General features: G+C 34.8%; 1 protein-coding gene and 1 long non-coding RNA gene across 2 annotated transcripts; one reads left to right on the plus strand and one right to left on the minus strand.

Annotated features, from left to right (window-relative positions):
• Positions 1 to 917: 917 nt before the first annotated feature.
• LOC120198082 (queuine tRNA-ribosyltransferase catalytic subunit 1-like) lies at positions 918 to 13,124 on the minus strand. The gene is made up of 15 exons (XM_039199468.1): positions 12,958 to 13,124; positions 12,717 to 12,808; positions 5,430 to 5,610; positions 5,009 to 5,059; positions 4,810 to 4,866; positions 4,180 to 4,300; positions 3,709 to 3,775; positions 3,554 to 3,595; positions 2,918 to 3,023; positions 2,694 to 2,804; positions 2,136 to 2,207; positions 1,950 to 2,051; positions 1,819 to 1,865; positions 1,694 to 1,721; positions 918 to 1,171 (listed from the first exon to the last, which is right to left on the minus strand). Exons 1-15 carry the CDS (start codon positions 12,973 to 12,975, stop codon positions 1,076 to 1,078), a joined length of 1,191 nt encoding a protein of 396 aa, XP_039055399.1. The 5' UTR covers positions 12,976 to 13,124; the 3' UTR covers positions 918 to 1,075.
• On the plus strand, positions 6,983 to 11,942 carry LOC120198088. The gene is made up of 4 exons (XR_005523337.1): positions 6,983 to 7,098; positions 7,212 to 7,298; positions 7,378 to 7,425; positions 11,875 to 11,942. It is a non-coding gene; the product is annotated as an uncharacterized LOC120198088 (long non-coding RNA).
• Positions 13,125 to 15,945: the final 2,821 nt, after the last annotated feature.

A 15,945-nucleotide genomic window follows, 5' to 3' on the forward strand; every position in this document is an offset into this window, starting at 1 on the left:
CCACAAACAGGAAGCAGTATATATTGACACTGAATGTGAAAGCTGACAAGAATGGCAAAAATGCTGGTACACAAAAAGGGCTTCTTCTCTTTTAATGCTTGTCAATTCTCTCAGCTAAGCAGCTTCAAGTGCTTTGATGAACAAAATGATGAGAACAAAAAAATAAGGAAAAGAAAACCCTTTCCTTAATCAAAGTTAACTACAGGATTAAGATACACACAGATTTTTGAAAGAAGCATGCTTCATTAGGAGCTGTTATTTAAAATGCTTTAAAATTAAAACCATTTTAAGTGATTTGAGAATTGAATAACAGCCAAATCAAACTAAAATGCTTGAGCTTTCCGTTAGTTATAAAAGGTTGTCATTTTGCCACATCCAGCAAGGGAAATGAAATAGGAATAATGGTTATCTTATGATCCTTGTGGACCACAAGGTTTGGCTGTCAAATTGCCATCCTGTTCTATGGCTCAAGCTGAGTTGAACCTAGATTTTGATATTTGGTTCTGAACTCAATTGCAGAAAACTTGTCCGTGATGCTTAAGTATATAATTTTTTTTAATACATTTTCCATCTATGTTTCATTATGCATATTCAAGATTTATTTAAGTTAGTTGAGTACTACTCTTTTCCCCTTTTAGGTCCAACATCCTGGTTGGTTTAGAAGTGGTTTTTAACGAGGCCCGCATAATTTTCTTAAGTGAAAAAAAAACAGTTCCTTGAACCTGAAACCCCTAATACCTCAAGACACTGAAGGAAATTTCAACCTCGTGTATTTTAATCACTTCTTTAAATCAACTCAATTAAACCACATATGAATCTCTGATCGATCACTTGATCGAAGCTAATACATTTAATAAAAACACGAAAAGAAACCACGCATATTCTTTTTTATCTGTGTAAAATTTACAACACATTTTATGACAGAAAATGGTGAACGTGTGCTCAATGGGGGTGAAGCAGCATTACTATAAGCTACAAAATTTATGCTGCTCTATTTGATTACCTATAAATTAGATTTCTTCAATCTCATCCTCAGAAGCCGAGACAAGAAACACCAAAATTTGATCTTCTATATTTAATCGTTACGGAAAGGAGCCCAGCAAGAAGAGATATCAATTTCAGCAACTTCCATGGCATTGCAGACCCATTCAGGGACATCTCCTTTAGGAAACTACAAGACAGTGCAAAGCTCCATAAAGTCCGAGGGTGACATGGCACTTCATAAAATTAAATATACAAGGCCTAAAATGCTCACTTTTATAAGACTAATTTACTCTAAGCCTATAGTACAAGGATCCGCCAGATAATTTAACCTAAATATTCATATAACTCACAAGTGGACCTAATATCAAATTATAATCTAGTCTTCCTACATTTCCCGGTACACAAAGTACAAGACAGTTAGGCTAGGGAAAAGGTAATTGTGTAAAGGTTAACAGTGGGTAATGTTGCGATGTAATAGATGCCAACGTACTCGGACTGGAACCTACGACGGCAATATTTCATCACTAAAACTTAGGAAAAACATAGAACTTTGAAATAATCCTAAATTTGAGCCAACCACTATAAAGAATAATGTTTTGGAAAAATGAAAGACTGAAGTAGGTTACAGGGCAAAATTAAAAGATGTTAAGTACGACCAGGAAACTCTAGCATTTTAGAAAAACGATGGCAGGAAGAGAGATAAAAATACCATTTTCTGCAAAAAGTCGCATACAAACCTGTACAGAGAAAGATAAAGAACAGTAAATTTGCTTTTACTGCATGAAAAGAAAAGAGAGAAAAATGTAAGTCGCACAAAGCAAGACGCAAACATACTCGGGAAACTTCCCCTTGACTATGGATGAGTGTAGATTTCTGCTAAGCTGAAATCGGCAAGGACTCTCAACATAAAATAAAGTAAACATGAAAGCAACAAAGCATAAAACATATAAACTTTAAGGTTGTACCTGCATCATATAGTATAGATTATGATATGATAAAAGCTGAGATCCCATAGCATCCTTTGTTACAAGGGAATGAATGTAGGCTCTTGTATAGTTCTTGCATACCTATATTTCGGGAAAGAGTTTACTATGGCAAAAATAAAATTCATATATCAACATTTTTAAGCAAATATGTCATGAAATGCATACCATACAAGCACATGCAGGATCGATAGGACGAGTATCCTCAGCCATCGCATTGTGCTTGAGTTTAAGCACTCCCTGCATTAATTGTTTGAACGACATCAGAATACTAAATTCATATTTTAAATAAAAACTAGTTGTGATTAATAGTTAATACCCTTTAGGTTTACTATCTAATTCATAACAAAAATATCAATTCATAGGGAGGTGAACTAAAGAGACCAAACTTTTAACAGTATTATACTATCATGTACATCTTTGATTTATTCTAAGTTTCTTCTTGTATTTGGAGGATCCTTGGAGAAACATTTTCCCATATCCATGTCTAAAATGTGTTTGACATCAGTGCAAGACATAGGTTATTCAAGAAAAATAGAGTAGGCTGTGGATAAAGGATAAACATAACATGCAAGGCACAAGTTATAGTAACACATTTGATGAGAAAAGATTAGTCATACTAGAAGGCAAATAGAAAGAATAGTGACTAGTGCCATAAACACCATTCGTAGCAACTAGTGACAAAACTGAGAACATTTACTCCCTAAAACTTTGTAAATATATCACCTCCGGAACAAGAGCAGTCCCAAAACGAGCAGTTCGAGTAGGATAAACACAGTCATACGTGTCAGCACCCAAGGCACTACAGACTACGATATCCAGCGGATACCCAACACCCTGAAATGAAGCAAGCATAAATATAATGATTTACAGCATTATAAATGGAGAAAAGAAGGTTCAATTCGTCAGAATCAGAGGATGTAGATTACAGTGGCAAAACTCATTTGTACCATGACATATCGTGGTTTATCTTCAGGAAGTGCTGCAGTACACTGAGCAACAACACGCCAAAATGAATCTTTATCTTCACCACCTGCAAGACCACCAATTGCATACCTGTCGTACAAGTGAACTTAAGTTACTTCAGCTTGTTGACGGAATCTTTAGCCCCCCACCCCACACCCCCCGGAGAAAAAAATTACTAGGAATCATAGACTTAGATAGAGTTTTATTTTCTTAAATAATCAATTATTTTCTTAAATAATCAATCATTTTTCTGCTAATAGTAAAATCAATTATTTTTTTGCCCTAGAAATTGATTTAGACATCGAAATATGCAAGGCGGAAAATTCTACTGAAACTTGCTAAAGTATGAAACATCAAGATCTGATCATCTGCTGTAAAAGTACATACATAGCGAACATAACATGAGCAGGACATCATTCATAAGCTTAAATAATCAATTATTCTTTAGTCAACTCAACCTTTTATTTTTTAGTCCTAGAAACTTGGATCTTGAAATGTTATGTGGAAAATTTTATGTCGCAACTTGCTAAAGTATGAAACATCAAGATCTGATCATCTTCTATAAAATATCTTCAAAGGAAACATAGCACAGGTTATTCCTTGATATAGAATGCACATACCCTGGTAAATTACGATCCACCAATCCCCGAACACATATATCCCTGATAAAAGCAAGTATCAAAAGGGTGAAAAAGCCAAAGTATCATTAGTAAACGAAAAGGAGGTAAAATACACACCGAAAGGCATGGTTGCAATAAGAAGATAAGAGACTCACCTTAGTACTGGATCTAAACCACCTTGTACAATACCAAACAAATTTTGCTCATGTGGCCTTTTATGAGCTGTCCATAAGATCAAGGCAGCAAAAAAGATCTAACTCGATCAGAATGCCACTATTAAGAGAATGACAACATTTCTAATAAAAAACAGTTACTTAAATGGGACGCCAGAGAGCTATGTTAAAAGAATGATGGAAAATTGAGAGATCCAAATGATGATGTTCAACAATAAATTATGTTGCTTTGTATGATTATAACACACTGTATAAGAACTTTTGAAGAGCTTCAAAAGTCCATGCACACAAGCCCGACAAAAGATAATCCATCTCAACAAGCTAGAGGACATGCAGACAAGGCAAAATGCTTATTTAAAACTTAAATCATTGGCAAGTAATATGATCCTCAACCAAACGGTCAATCTATCCATGCATGAACAACTAGAAATATTGAGTCTTTAGCATAACTACCCGCTATGCATCTGTCTATCCAACGAAGGGTACGATACATGGCCTCTTCAATTCTTGGACTAGTAATAGTAGTTTTCACCACATCATCAAGGGCCATTATGATATCTGCTCCAATTCTATTCTGTATAATTGTTAGGGATAGACAAAGTTAAAATGGAATCTTCAAAATATATAAAGACAACAAGCCCAAGAAACTTTTAGAATTTTATCATATCACCTGGGTACTGTTAAGGGTTAGGAGAGATGGGGTTCGAGGATAAAAATGTGAAGGCACATAACATAAGTTCTCATAGCAACTGCTCTTTAAATTTTGCAAGATATTTATACTGCTAATAAATACCTAAGTAAAAATTATGTCTAGAGAGTAACAGATCTCGGTAAAATACACTATCAAGCATCTGAAAAAACAAGCATCCCTTGTTTACACAGAATCAACCTTTAAGGAATTCTAGTTCATGTCTTAAAAGAGGCAATTACTAAGTTGAAAGGGAATCGAGAATAACAAAACATCACCTCTCATCCCATTAATATGACCCAGTGTTACAAAATTTAGGGGAGGAGATAACTTAAAATTTTAGCTTTATACCACAGCATATAATGTAACAAGAATGGCTAAAGTAAAGCACATACTTGGATTTGAATAGACTCCTCTGGTGTAAGGAGCATTGGCTTTCCATCAACTGGAGACTGAGTTAAGAAACATGAAGCTTTTTATAAGGAAATCACAAAAAAGAAAAAAAAATGAATGCTGATTGAAGCTAATACTTAATCAGATTATTTTACAAAATTTTTAACATCAAATAAAAATAATAACAATAAAACTAATTACCTGAAATGTTACACCCTTTTCAGTGATGTCAGCTAAATGCAGCAGCGATACCTAAAACGTAATCAGCAAGAGAGATTGTCATATTCAATGTGCATGCCACACATATATTATCTATCACTAAAACTAAAGATTACTTTGGATAAAGGTCCTTAGAGAATGCAATCATCCAAAATTATAACACACTTGGGATCATGATTTAAAGCAGTGTAGTAACAATGTTATCATGATTCAGAGAAAGGAAAACAAGCAAACGTCACAGGTTAAAAATTCTTATTATTTTTCTTAAAACACCAGTGCTTTGAAGCCACATAAAATGTATCATGCATAAAACAATGGCCAGCACAAGAAAATTTAAATGATGAACAATATAATGAACCAAAAATTTAGAGAAATACAGCAACATGTCAAATCATATCACAACCATCTGAAAGCCTCCAGAATCAGTCAGCAATGCTCTAGGCCAGTTCATAAATTTGTGAAGACCACCCAATTCATCAATAAGCTCAGATGTAGGACGAAGTGCCAAATGATATGTATTCCCAAGAATTATTTGACAACCGATATCCTCCAGCTGGTTAGTTGTTAGACCTTTTATTGTACCTGTAACAAGGAGGACCAACCATGTCTTCCGGTATAAGATATAAGAATAAAAGTCTGTTGAACAATGTTTTAAAATATTTTGATATAACAATTTAAAGGTAAAATGGTTTTTTAGACTTGACTGAATTTGTTCAAAGTTTTCAAAAATAATTTAAAGTTCATTAAACTAGAATTTGAACACAAAATAGTTTTCTGTATAAGTAGTACTGATATTGTTCTTACAGTATCGATACTACGTGAACCGTATTTACACTGTTCATGTGGTATCGATACTTAAGGTAAGAGAAGTAACGATACCCAAGAGAAGTATCGATACTCTCTTGATAGCATCGGTACTGAAGGGGTACCGATAGTACTTTACACAGTAATATCGATACCATGAACCCTAGTATCGATACTGGTCGAGCCCAACGCTCTTTAACGACTAATTTATTCAAATATTTCAAAGGTAGTAGTGATACTCCTAGCCCGAGTACCAATACTCCCTGTTCTGGGCAGTTTTATTTTTGTAGAAAATTAATCCTCAACGGCTCCAAATCATCCCAACAATTAGAAACGGCCACAAAGTCATTCCAATATATAAAAACAAATTGAGGACACTTGAAGAAGGTTACAACACCTATCCAAGCTATAGAGATCAAGAGAAAAGCTCTTTCACTCTTTTATTTCATTTTTCTCTTACACATAAATGTTTGAATCAATTGCAAATCTTTTAATTGTTTTTCTTATGAGCTTAATTATTATAAACACTTACCAGATTTTCTTGTTTACATCTTTCAACCTTTGTAAAAGGGGAGTGGTTCTAGTTTAGCCATCGGAAAACTAAAGGTTTTGTAAAGGTTACTCTTGAGCTTAGAAAAAGAAAGAACAAGTTAGTGAATTTGTTAGAAAATCCTTAGTGTAGAGCTAAGGTAGTGGATGTAGACTTGGTTTAGAAGTCAAACCACTATAAATCTGTTATGGTTTTAGATGATTTAGAAGAGAAAGTGAGAAATAGGTAATAGGAATAGAGAAATTAGAGAGAATTCAGAGAAGAAAATGATTGTTCATTCATGACATTCCGGAAATATTCACTCAGCCAATTTATTTAGTTACAATGCTAACAGAAGGATTGCCAGCTGGCTGTCCTTTCTAACAAAATAAACAACCCCTAATGCTTTCTTCTTCTGCAGATACTGGACTAGCTGACTTGGGCTGCCTTCATTCTTCTTGGGCCGGCTCCATCATCTGATATGAATCAGCCTGCTCCACTTCAGGTAAATCCTTAGCCCCTTTCTCACGTGCTTTAATCCTTAATTTCTCTTGCTCAATCCCTAACATTCGCAATTCTTCCCCCAATTCTTCCCCCAATTCTTCCTCGCGTTCTCTCCTTCTCCTTCCACCATGACAATACCCACCCCTCGAGATGATCCTTGTCCCCAAGGATCAAAAGAAGGAAACTGTCCGCGGAGAACAGAGTAATCCTCCCAAGTATCGTTCGACTCGTCGAGGTTAGTCCATCTCACTAACAACTGAGTAACTGGTCGATTATTACGATTGACGATTCTTCTTCCCAAGATTTTACTTGGCTCTATGCGAAACTGACCCTCTTCATCTATCACAGGAGGATCTGTCAAGGCTGTTACTGTAGAGCCAATATGCTTCTTCAACAGACTGACATGGAAGACAGGGTGTAATCGAGACGCTTCTGGTAAGTCAAGTTTATATGCCACTTCTCCAATTTTCTCTAAGATTTTGTAAGGCCCGTAAAATTTGGCTGCTAATTTCAGATTCCTCCTCAGTGCAAGGGATGTTTGACGATACGGCTGCAGTTTGAGGTAAACCCAATCCCCTATTGCAAAATTTTGTTCAGAACGCTTTTTATCTGCCTGCTGTTTCATTCTGTTTGCAGCATTTTCTAGTTGTTGTTTCACAATTTGCCTGATCTCTTCCCTGCTCCTCATTAGTTCCCCAACAGATTGTATCGTTGTTTCAGTCTGCCAAACCATTGTAGGAGGTTTATAGCCATATAGAGCTTGAAAGGGTGTTAGGTTTAGTGCTGTATGATAAGTATATTGTACCACCATTCAGCATGTGGCAACCATTTAGCCCATTGCTTTGGTCGAAAAAAACATAGCCCTCTTAAATACTGTTCAAGGCATTGATTCACCCTTTCTGTTTGACCATCAGTCTCAGGATGGTAAGCTGTGCTGAATAGTGTAGTAGTGCCAAGCTGCTTCATTAGTTCTCTCCAAAAGAGGCTAGTGAATGTCTTGTCCCTATCTGAAATAGCTAGTTTAGGCTGACCATGTAGCTTGTAGACATTATTTAAGTACAACTTAGCTACCTCAACCACAGTGTAAGGGTGGGACAATGCCATAAAATGACTGTATTTTGTAAACTTATCCACCACCACCAATATACAGTTTTTCTTCAATGAAGTAGGTAAGCCATCAATAAAATCCATAGTAACCACCTCCCAAGCCTGGTGAGGAATAGGTAAAGGCTGTAGCAAACCTGGTTTAGGCACATGTTCTACCTTAGTTTGTTGACAAACTTTACAACATCTGACATAAGTGGCTACCATAGTTTTAAGTCCAGGCCAATAAAATATGATCCTCTGGTAAGTAGCTTGAATTCCTGAATGGCCCCCATGAGGGGAATCATGTAATGTTTGCAGAATTTGAAGCCTCAAAGACCCAATAGGACCAATATAAACTCTGCCTTTAAATCGTAGTATTCCTTTGGAAATTTCCAATTAGGATCAGCAGTAGCATTCACAATTAATATATTGATCCAATCAGCAGCCAATTTGTCATCCTTATAACTGCCTTCAACTTCTGTCACCCAACTAGGAATGATCAGAGTAGTCCCCATAGCCCACAGTTGACTATGATCTTCCCATTGCCTAGACAAAGCATCTGCCACAATATTTGACTTACCCTTTCTGTATTGAATAGAGTAATCAAGCCCCAATAATTAGTCAGCCCCTTCTTCTGAATTGTGGTGTCAATTTCTGCTCCAATAAATACTTTAGAGGCTCATGATCAGTTTTAATAATAAATGGCTTACTCTCCAATAATGCCTCCATTTAGAAACTGCTAATAATATAGCAAGATACTCCTTTTCATAAATGGAGAGATCAACATGTCTAGGACTGAGAGCCTTACTTAGATAAGCAATAGGTCTGCCTTCCTGAGATAACACAGCACCAATACCCCCTGAACTAGCATCAGTTTCTAAATAGAAACTCTTAGTGAAATCAGGTAAAGCTAACACAGGAGCAATACACATGGCCTGTTTTAAGTTTTCAAAAGCAGTCAAAGCTGCAGAAGACCATTGAAAACTGTCCTTAGTAAGCATCTGAGTCAAGGGCTTACTTATGGAACCATAATGTTTAATAAACCTCCTATAGTAACCAGTCAACCCAAAAATCCACGCAGAGACTTTAAAGATTTAGGAAGAGGCCAATTCTTCATAGCTTCTATCTTAGTAGGATCTGTTGCCACACCTGCTGCTGAAATAATATGCCCCAAGTACTCCACTTGGGTCTGTCCAAAAAACACTTGGACAGTTTTGCAAATAACTGATTTGCTTTCAAAACCTCCAAAACCAATTGCAAATGAGTAATATGTTCTGCCATGGAATTACTGTAGACTAATATATCATCAAAAAACACCAAAACAAACTTTTTAATAAATGATTTAAACAAATCATTCATTAATGCTTGAAATGTAGCAGGGGCATTAGTAAGACCAAATGGATTACCTTGAATTCATAATGCCCTTGATGAGTTCTGAATGTTGTTTGTAGATATCCTCTCTTAATTCTGATTTGCCAATAGCCTGACCTTAAGTCAATTTTGGAAAAATAAACTGCACCATATAACTCATCTAATAGATCTTCCACCACAGGAATAGGAACTTGTCCTTTACTGTCAGATTGTTTAATTGTCTGTAATCAACACAAAACCTCCAAGTCCCATCTTTTTTCTTAATTAAGAGGCATGGTGAAGCAAAGGGACTCTTGCTAGGTTGAATAATAGAGGAGTCTAACATTTTAGCAATCTGCTGTTCTACTTCTGTCTTCTGGTTATGAGGAAATCTGTAGGGTCTGAGATTAATAGGACTAGAACCAGGTTTGAGAGGAATAACATGATCATGAGTCCTTGTAGGAGGTAACCCTGTAAGTTCAGCAAAAACAGAGGTATACCTCTTTAAAAGAGGTTTGAGAGCTGCAGGAATTGATTTAGGAGTTTCATTCATACTCAACAGAATCACATGCCCCAATATAGCAGCATTAGATGCTGTCATTTTTAATAAAGTAGCACCTGAAATCTGCTGCAACAGTAGTGAAGGTTGCTGTCCTTGTATAACATATTGCACCTTGATGGTCAAAACTCATTGTCATTTTATTGAAATCCATCAAAATTGGACTATATAATCTCATCCAATCCACCCCTAAAACCATATCACTTCCTCCTAATTTAAGGAGTCTAAAGTCATGTATGAATGAGTGTCCTTGCATCTGCCACTGCACTTGTTGCATCTAGCTGAACTATAGAGCTGTTGGTCATTAGCTACTGTGATAGCTAAAGGGTAGGGAGTTAGAACTTGAATTCCAGCATCAGCCCATTCAGGTGTCAAAAAACTGTTTGTACTCCCACTGTCAATCAGAATGTTCAAAGGTCTGCCCTGAATTGTTCCTTGAATTCTCAATGTATTATGGCTAATACAACCAGTAATTGCATTCATTGATATTTCTAAACTTTCCTCTTCTTGCATTGTCTGCTGTTCTGAGTCAGTAGGAACAGAATCTGTAGGAATAATATTTCCTCTTCAATCATCATATTCAAATTTCTGTCTTACACTGGGCCAGGCTGAAATTTGTCACCACACTTAAAACAAAGGTTATTTTGCCTTCTGTAATCAATGAGATTCTGTTTAGGATTAGAAATTGGTGTGGATTTAATAGGTAATGGCATTGAATTTGTCTTGGAATTAGTAATGGGGTTTGGGTAGGGTGGGACTTTAAAGGAAGGTCTCAACCTTCTGTTTTCAAACTCCACAGATAACTCATAGAGCTTAGCTTGTTTGCATGCCTCAAACAAATTTTTAGGATCTAAAGCTTTTACTCTATGTTTGATGTCTTCCCTAAGTCCACTTATAAAAAGTGACACAAAGAAATCCTCACTCAAAGTAGGATTCTGTAATAACATGTGTGGTAGCTCCTCAAACCTTTCTTGATAGTCTTCAACAGATCCTTTCTGAGTAAGCTTAGTGAATTCCTCCACAATGTCAGAAAAAGACCTATCACTAAATCTATGACACAAGTCAGCTTCAAACTCATGCCAAGTTACATGATGCTTCTGCATAATATAGCCATCAAACCATATTTCTGCTTTTCCTTGAAGATACATAGTAGCCACTTCCACCCTTTGATCCCTATGAACATTGCATAAAGAAAAATACTTCAAACACTTCTGAAGCCACCCCCTAGGATTTATCCCTTCAAAAAATGGCAGCTCACTTTAGGTCTATGCCACAAAGAACCCCCTGGTCCCCTGTTTTCAGCTTCCCATCCCAGCATAATAGGTCTACTGTTACTGTTTTCACCCATTTGATTTTCATGCCTAGAATCGTTCTTAAGGGCTAAACAAGCATCAGGCTTATCTTTCAATATCCCTGGTTCATCAGTTTTATAGGTGAATCTTGATTTATCCTTCACTACAGTGATCAAAACAGGATTTTTTTCTCCATCTTTAGAGTTATTAGGAGAGTTTACCTGATCACCTGCAGACTGCTCTTGCTCACCATTTCTGCCCGTTAAAATCTTCAACAGTTCCTCCACATAACCTTGATTAGTGGACATTCTTGCTTCTAGTGCAGCAATCCTGTTTTCCTGAGTCTCCCACCATTTCGGTGGATTAGTCTCGCGGCCTTGTTTCACCAAGGCTGTTAGTTCCTCCATCTGCTTCTGCAACCCAGATAAATCAGCTTCCATACTCTGATTTTTCTTTGTCATGCTCCTGATTTACTTGCCAGAATCAAGGCTCTCGATACCAATTGTTATGGTTTTAGATGATTTAGAAGAGAAAGTGAGAAATAGGTAATAGGAATAGAGAAATTAGAGAGAATTCAGAGAAGAAAATGATTGTTCATTCATGACATTCCGGAAAATATTCACTCAGCCAATTTATTTAGTTACAATGCTAACAGAAGGATTGCCAGCTGGCTGTCCTTTCTAACAAAATATAACAACCCCTAATGCTTTGTCTTCTTCTGCAGATACTGGACTAGCTGACTTGGGCTGCCTTCATTCTTCTTGGGCCGGCTCCATCATCTGATATGAATCAGCCTGCCACTTCAGGTAAATCCTTAGCCCCTTTCTCACGTGCTTTAATCCTTAATTTCTCTTGCTCAATCCCTAACATTCGCAATTCTTCCCCCAATTCTTCCCCCAATTCTTCCTCGCGTTCTCTCCCTTCTCCTTCCACCATGACAAAATCCTTGTGCAAATTGTCTCTCTCTTTTTACTCCATACCCAAAGAAGGCCAATTCACCCTCTTTTAGCACTTTTTCGGTTGATCAATTGAACTTCATTAATCCAAACAAAGGCACATGACGTAGTTGAGCAGGACTGTGCTGTAAAGTGTATGAACATACTGATTCTTTCAAAAATTTAATACACTTGACACCAAATTATTTGTAGCAAACAGAAGAATGCAAGTCAAAGTTGTTAAGGAAACAATAAATTCAAAAGAGATGTAAACTATATAGTGCAGGGCATATGTCAATCTCAAGCTATCCATGTAAATGTACCTTCCATGGAAAGCAATGCTGGTTACTTATATTCATAAAAGTAATCGTCAGTAGAATCAAATGCAAACAAATTCAAAGGCATCGACATTTCTTAGTTTTAGAAGAATATAAGAATTAACAATCTAACAATAACTACAGTGTTAAGGGCATTGATGTGAAACACCTAAACTACCATTCTAAAAAGGGTCTAAATTGCAATGTATTTTGCAACCAAAAAGATTTAAGATCCTTATAAATCATTCTCAGTATCCTAACTCCCAAGTATGCAATAGAATATGTGTGTGATAGTAATATTAAAAGCTCCAACCTGCGTTCCCACTGGCATAAAAAGCGGTGTCTGGCATACGAAGTGGGGAAGTGTTAGTTGAGCTGCCCGAGCACGATTAAACCTCCCTAGAACCTATCAAAACCAGAGAAGAAAAAGTTATATTAACACTAAAGAGAGTATTACAGGAAACGGCATAAAATCTAACGTTAAACTTAAGATGATTTTGGTTTGAAAGTTGAATAAAACAAAACAAATGCGGCATTCAAATTTAAAAGTCCGACCTCGAAACGGAGCGCCATCAAGGCACTTTTCACCACGGCTCCCTTAGCTTTATATGGATCAGCCTGTAGAGGAAAAATAAATCGCGGCGAAGAGAACGAAAACTCGGGCAAAGCGATGGAGGAGGCTAGAAAAAAGAGGTTAGAGCCTTGGCGGCAGATGTGAATACCCTAAAAAAGGGGAGAATGAAAAACAAGACGGTCTACCCGCGGGCGGCTTTGCTTTTGTTTCTTCTTTTGGTTTTTTTTTTTTTCTTTTTCTTCAATGAATTGTATTGGTGCGTTAGAGTTCAAGTTCCAACGGTTCTTCATATTGTGGTGTACGAGTGGCGGGTTAATAGATACGTCAGCTCAACCCAATATTTATTTTTGCTCAAAGCCCATAAGCGAAACGGTCTGTCATTCGTTTTGTCCAAAGCCCACTACTACACCCTTCTGCCATTTTGAAGCTTCAAAAATTAAAACAATAAAAAAATATTAATATTCAAAAATAATTTTATATATCTAATTATAAGTTAATATTAAAATATGTTTAAAAAAATTATAATAAATAATAATTTTATAAATCTACTTATAAGAAATATAAACAAAGGTTAGTACTCGATTGAACAGCGTCAAGTTAAATAAAAAAATTAATTTTCTCGAATTGATGAGACATATTTTATCATCTAAATTTATTTTTAATTTTTCAATCAATTTGAGTTTTTTTAGTTTTTGTTCAAATGTAATTGTAGTTATTTATAATTATTTTATATATCGGTTTCAACTTAAACGAATTTTTCTAATCATATAATATATATATATATATACATATATTTCTTCACATTCTTTTTCACATGTACAGTTAAGATTTTTATATTTAATAAATTAAATATCATCTAAAATAATATATGTGTGTGTATTTTGAGGGCAAAGCATTGATGAGGGTATAAAGGGCTAATGAAATTAATAGGAAGAAAATTTTTACGTTAAATTGTAATCGGATGATCAAACTAAATAAAAAGTAAAGTTAAAATAAGTAAAAAGTATTGTTAAAAATAGAAATTGAAGTTATATAGGTATTCTATAATATTAGAGGAGTGTGTGGTACAAGTTTTCTTAAAAATGAAACAAATATGAAGGATGAATTGAAGAAACAAGAAAATTATATAAAGTCAATGAACTAAATTGAAAAAAAAAGTAATTGAAGCTAGATACATATTTTACATTATTTTAGAAATATATTATTCAAATTTGACCCAAAATGAAGTTAAATTGAGGAATTAAAGAAATTAAAAATATATATAGATTAAATCGTAAAATAATCAAATTACGTAGCTGAAAATTTATTTGCAGATATTAATGTTCTTGGAATTTTTTGTAGTTGAATTCAAGCTTGCATTAAGCCACCTATGTTCTCGATTTCACTGAGTGGTGAGGACTGCAACACTAAAAGATATATAAACTTGAATTTCTTCCTTGGTATGTGTGTTGTTGCTTGTGTTTCAGTTCAAAGGTAATTGCTTTATCATATTTTTCTTGTCTGAAATTGCAAGATAATGAACTCTGTATGTATGGCATGTGAGAGTAGTCAACTAACTTTTAAGGCCACAAATACCAACAATGGTTAGCAACTCAATTACTGAAAAGATTCCTCCTCATTCGGTAAATCCTCTATAAGCAAGGTTAATTGTTCTACAATAGATTTATTTATTTTTATTTTTTAATCCATTCTTCATAAATTAAAATGATTTTTCTATCATAGAATTTTTAGTTGAACAAGCATGAATGAGTTGGTAGGATTAAGGGGGTGGAGGTTCCAGGGTCTTTATCAGTGCTGGCGGAAATCTTTTCAACATTGACGATTTAGCACCAGCTGTTTACAGACTTTTATTCCTAAATTTCATTTCATTTCATTTCTAAGTCCCTGAGTTTCATATTATTTTTTCAGTTATCTAGGGATCCATTAATTGTTTTTTGTGTTGTTGGTTACAATGCATTAATATAATTCTATATTTTTTACATGTAATTCGATAATAAAATTAATTTCGTTTGAAGAGGATTCAATGCGGAGAGTATAGAATAAGAATGTAGATTTACTTGCTGTTTCTTTGTGTCGTTTATAAATTAGGGAAAAGGGATCAGTGACTTAATTGAATACTCTACACCAAAATGGGAATTTACATCGATTTAAGTTTGGATTAAAACCTAACAAGCAGATGAAACGAAATAAAGAAGAATCTTACTCTAACCTTCTTAACTAACTCAATAAATCTTTCATCAATTCTATCTTCATATTGTGTTTGCAATTTCACATCACTATTAGTTTTTCATATTAGATTCCATTTAAAATAAATAAATAAATTTTAAATTAATTGATTTGAGCTGTTCAATTTTTTTATTGAATTATTTAGATTATTTTATTTTTTAAGTCCGAGTCAAGTTAAATTTAATAACTCAAATAAATACGATAGTAATATAAAAAACTATTTAAAAAATTCTAAACATTTCTTTAGAGATTTTTTAAAAACATTAATTATAAAAATATTTTTAAATATGAAATCAACCTCTTAAACTTATAAATTATCAAAACAAATTTATCATACTAATATTTTATCTTGTTTTACTTAGAAAAAAATTCAAATATATACCATATTGAATATATTTATGGTTAACTGATGAATTTTATGAAAAATAACCTCAGTGACAAAAAATGCCTTATAATATACGAATTTAACCAACTTTTTTTTGGATTTGCCAAAATGACCAACAAATTCGCAACGCGAACTCCAATTTCGCAACCCAGTTTCCAATTTCGCAACGCGAATCTGTAAATCGCAACACGATAGTCAAATTCGCAACGCGGAATTTCAAATTCGCAACTGAATTTCAAATTCGCAACTGAATTTTAAATTCACAACAGGTTTAGTTTCGCAACACAAATATTTTGGGTATAAACAACGCAAGCAGCAACAACTCATAACCTAAATCCCTAAATCGTAACTCATTCCA

Source organism: Hibiscus syriacus, unplaced genomic scaffold, assembly GCF_006381635.1.
Source record: "Hibiscus syriacus cultivar Baekdansim isolate YM2019G1 unplaced genomic scaffold, ASM638163v2 tig00117056_pilon, whole genome shotgun sequence".
Lineage (NCBI taxonomy): Eukaryota > Viridiplantae > Streptophyta > Magnoliopsida > Malvales > Malvaceae > Hibiscus > Hibiscus syriacus.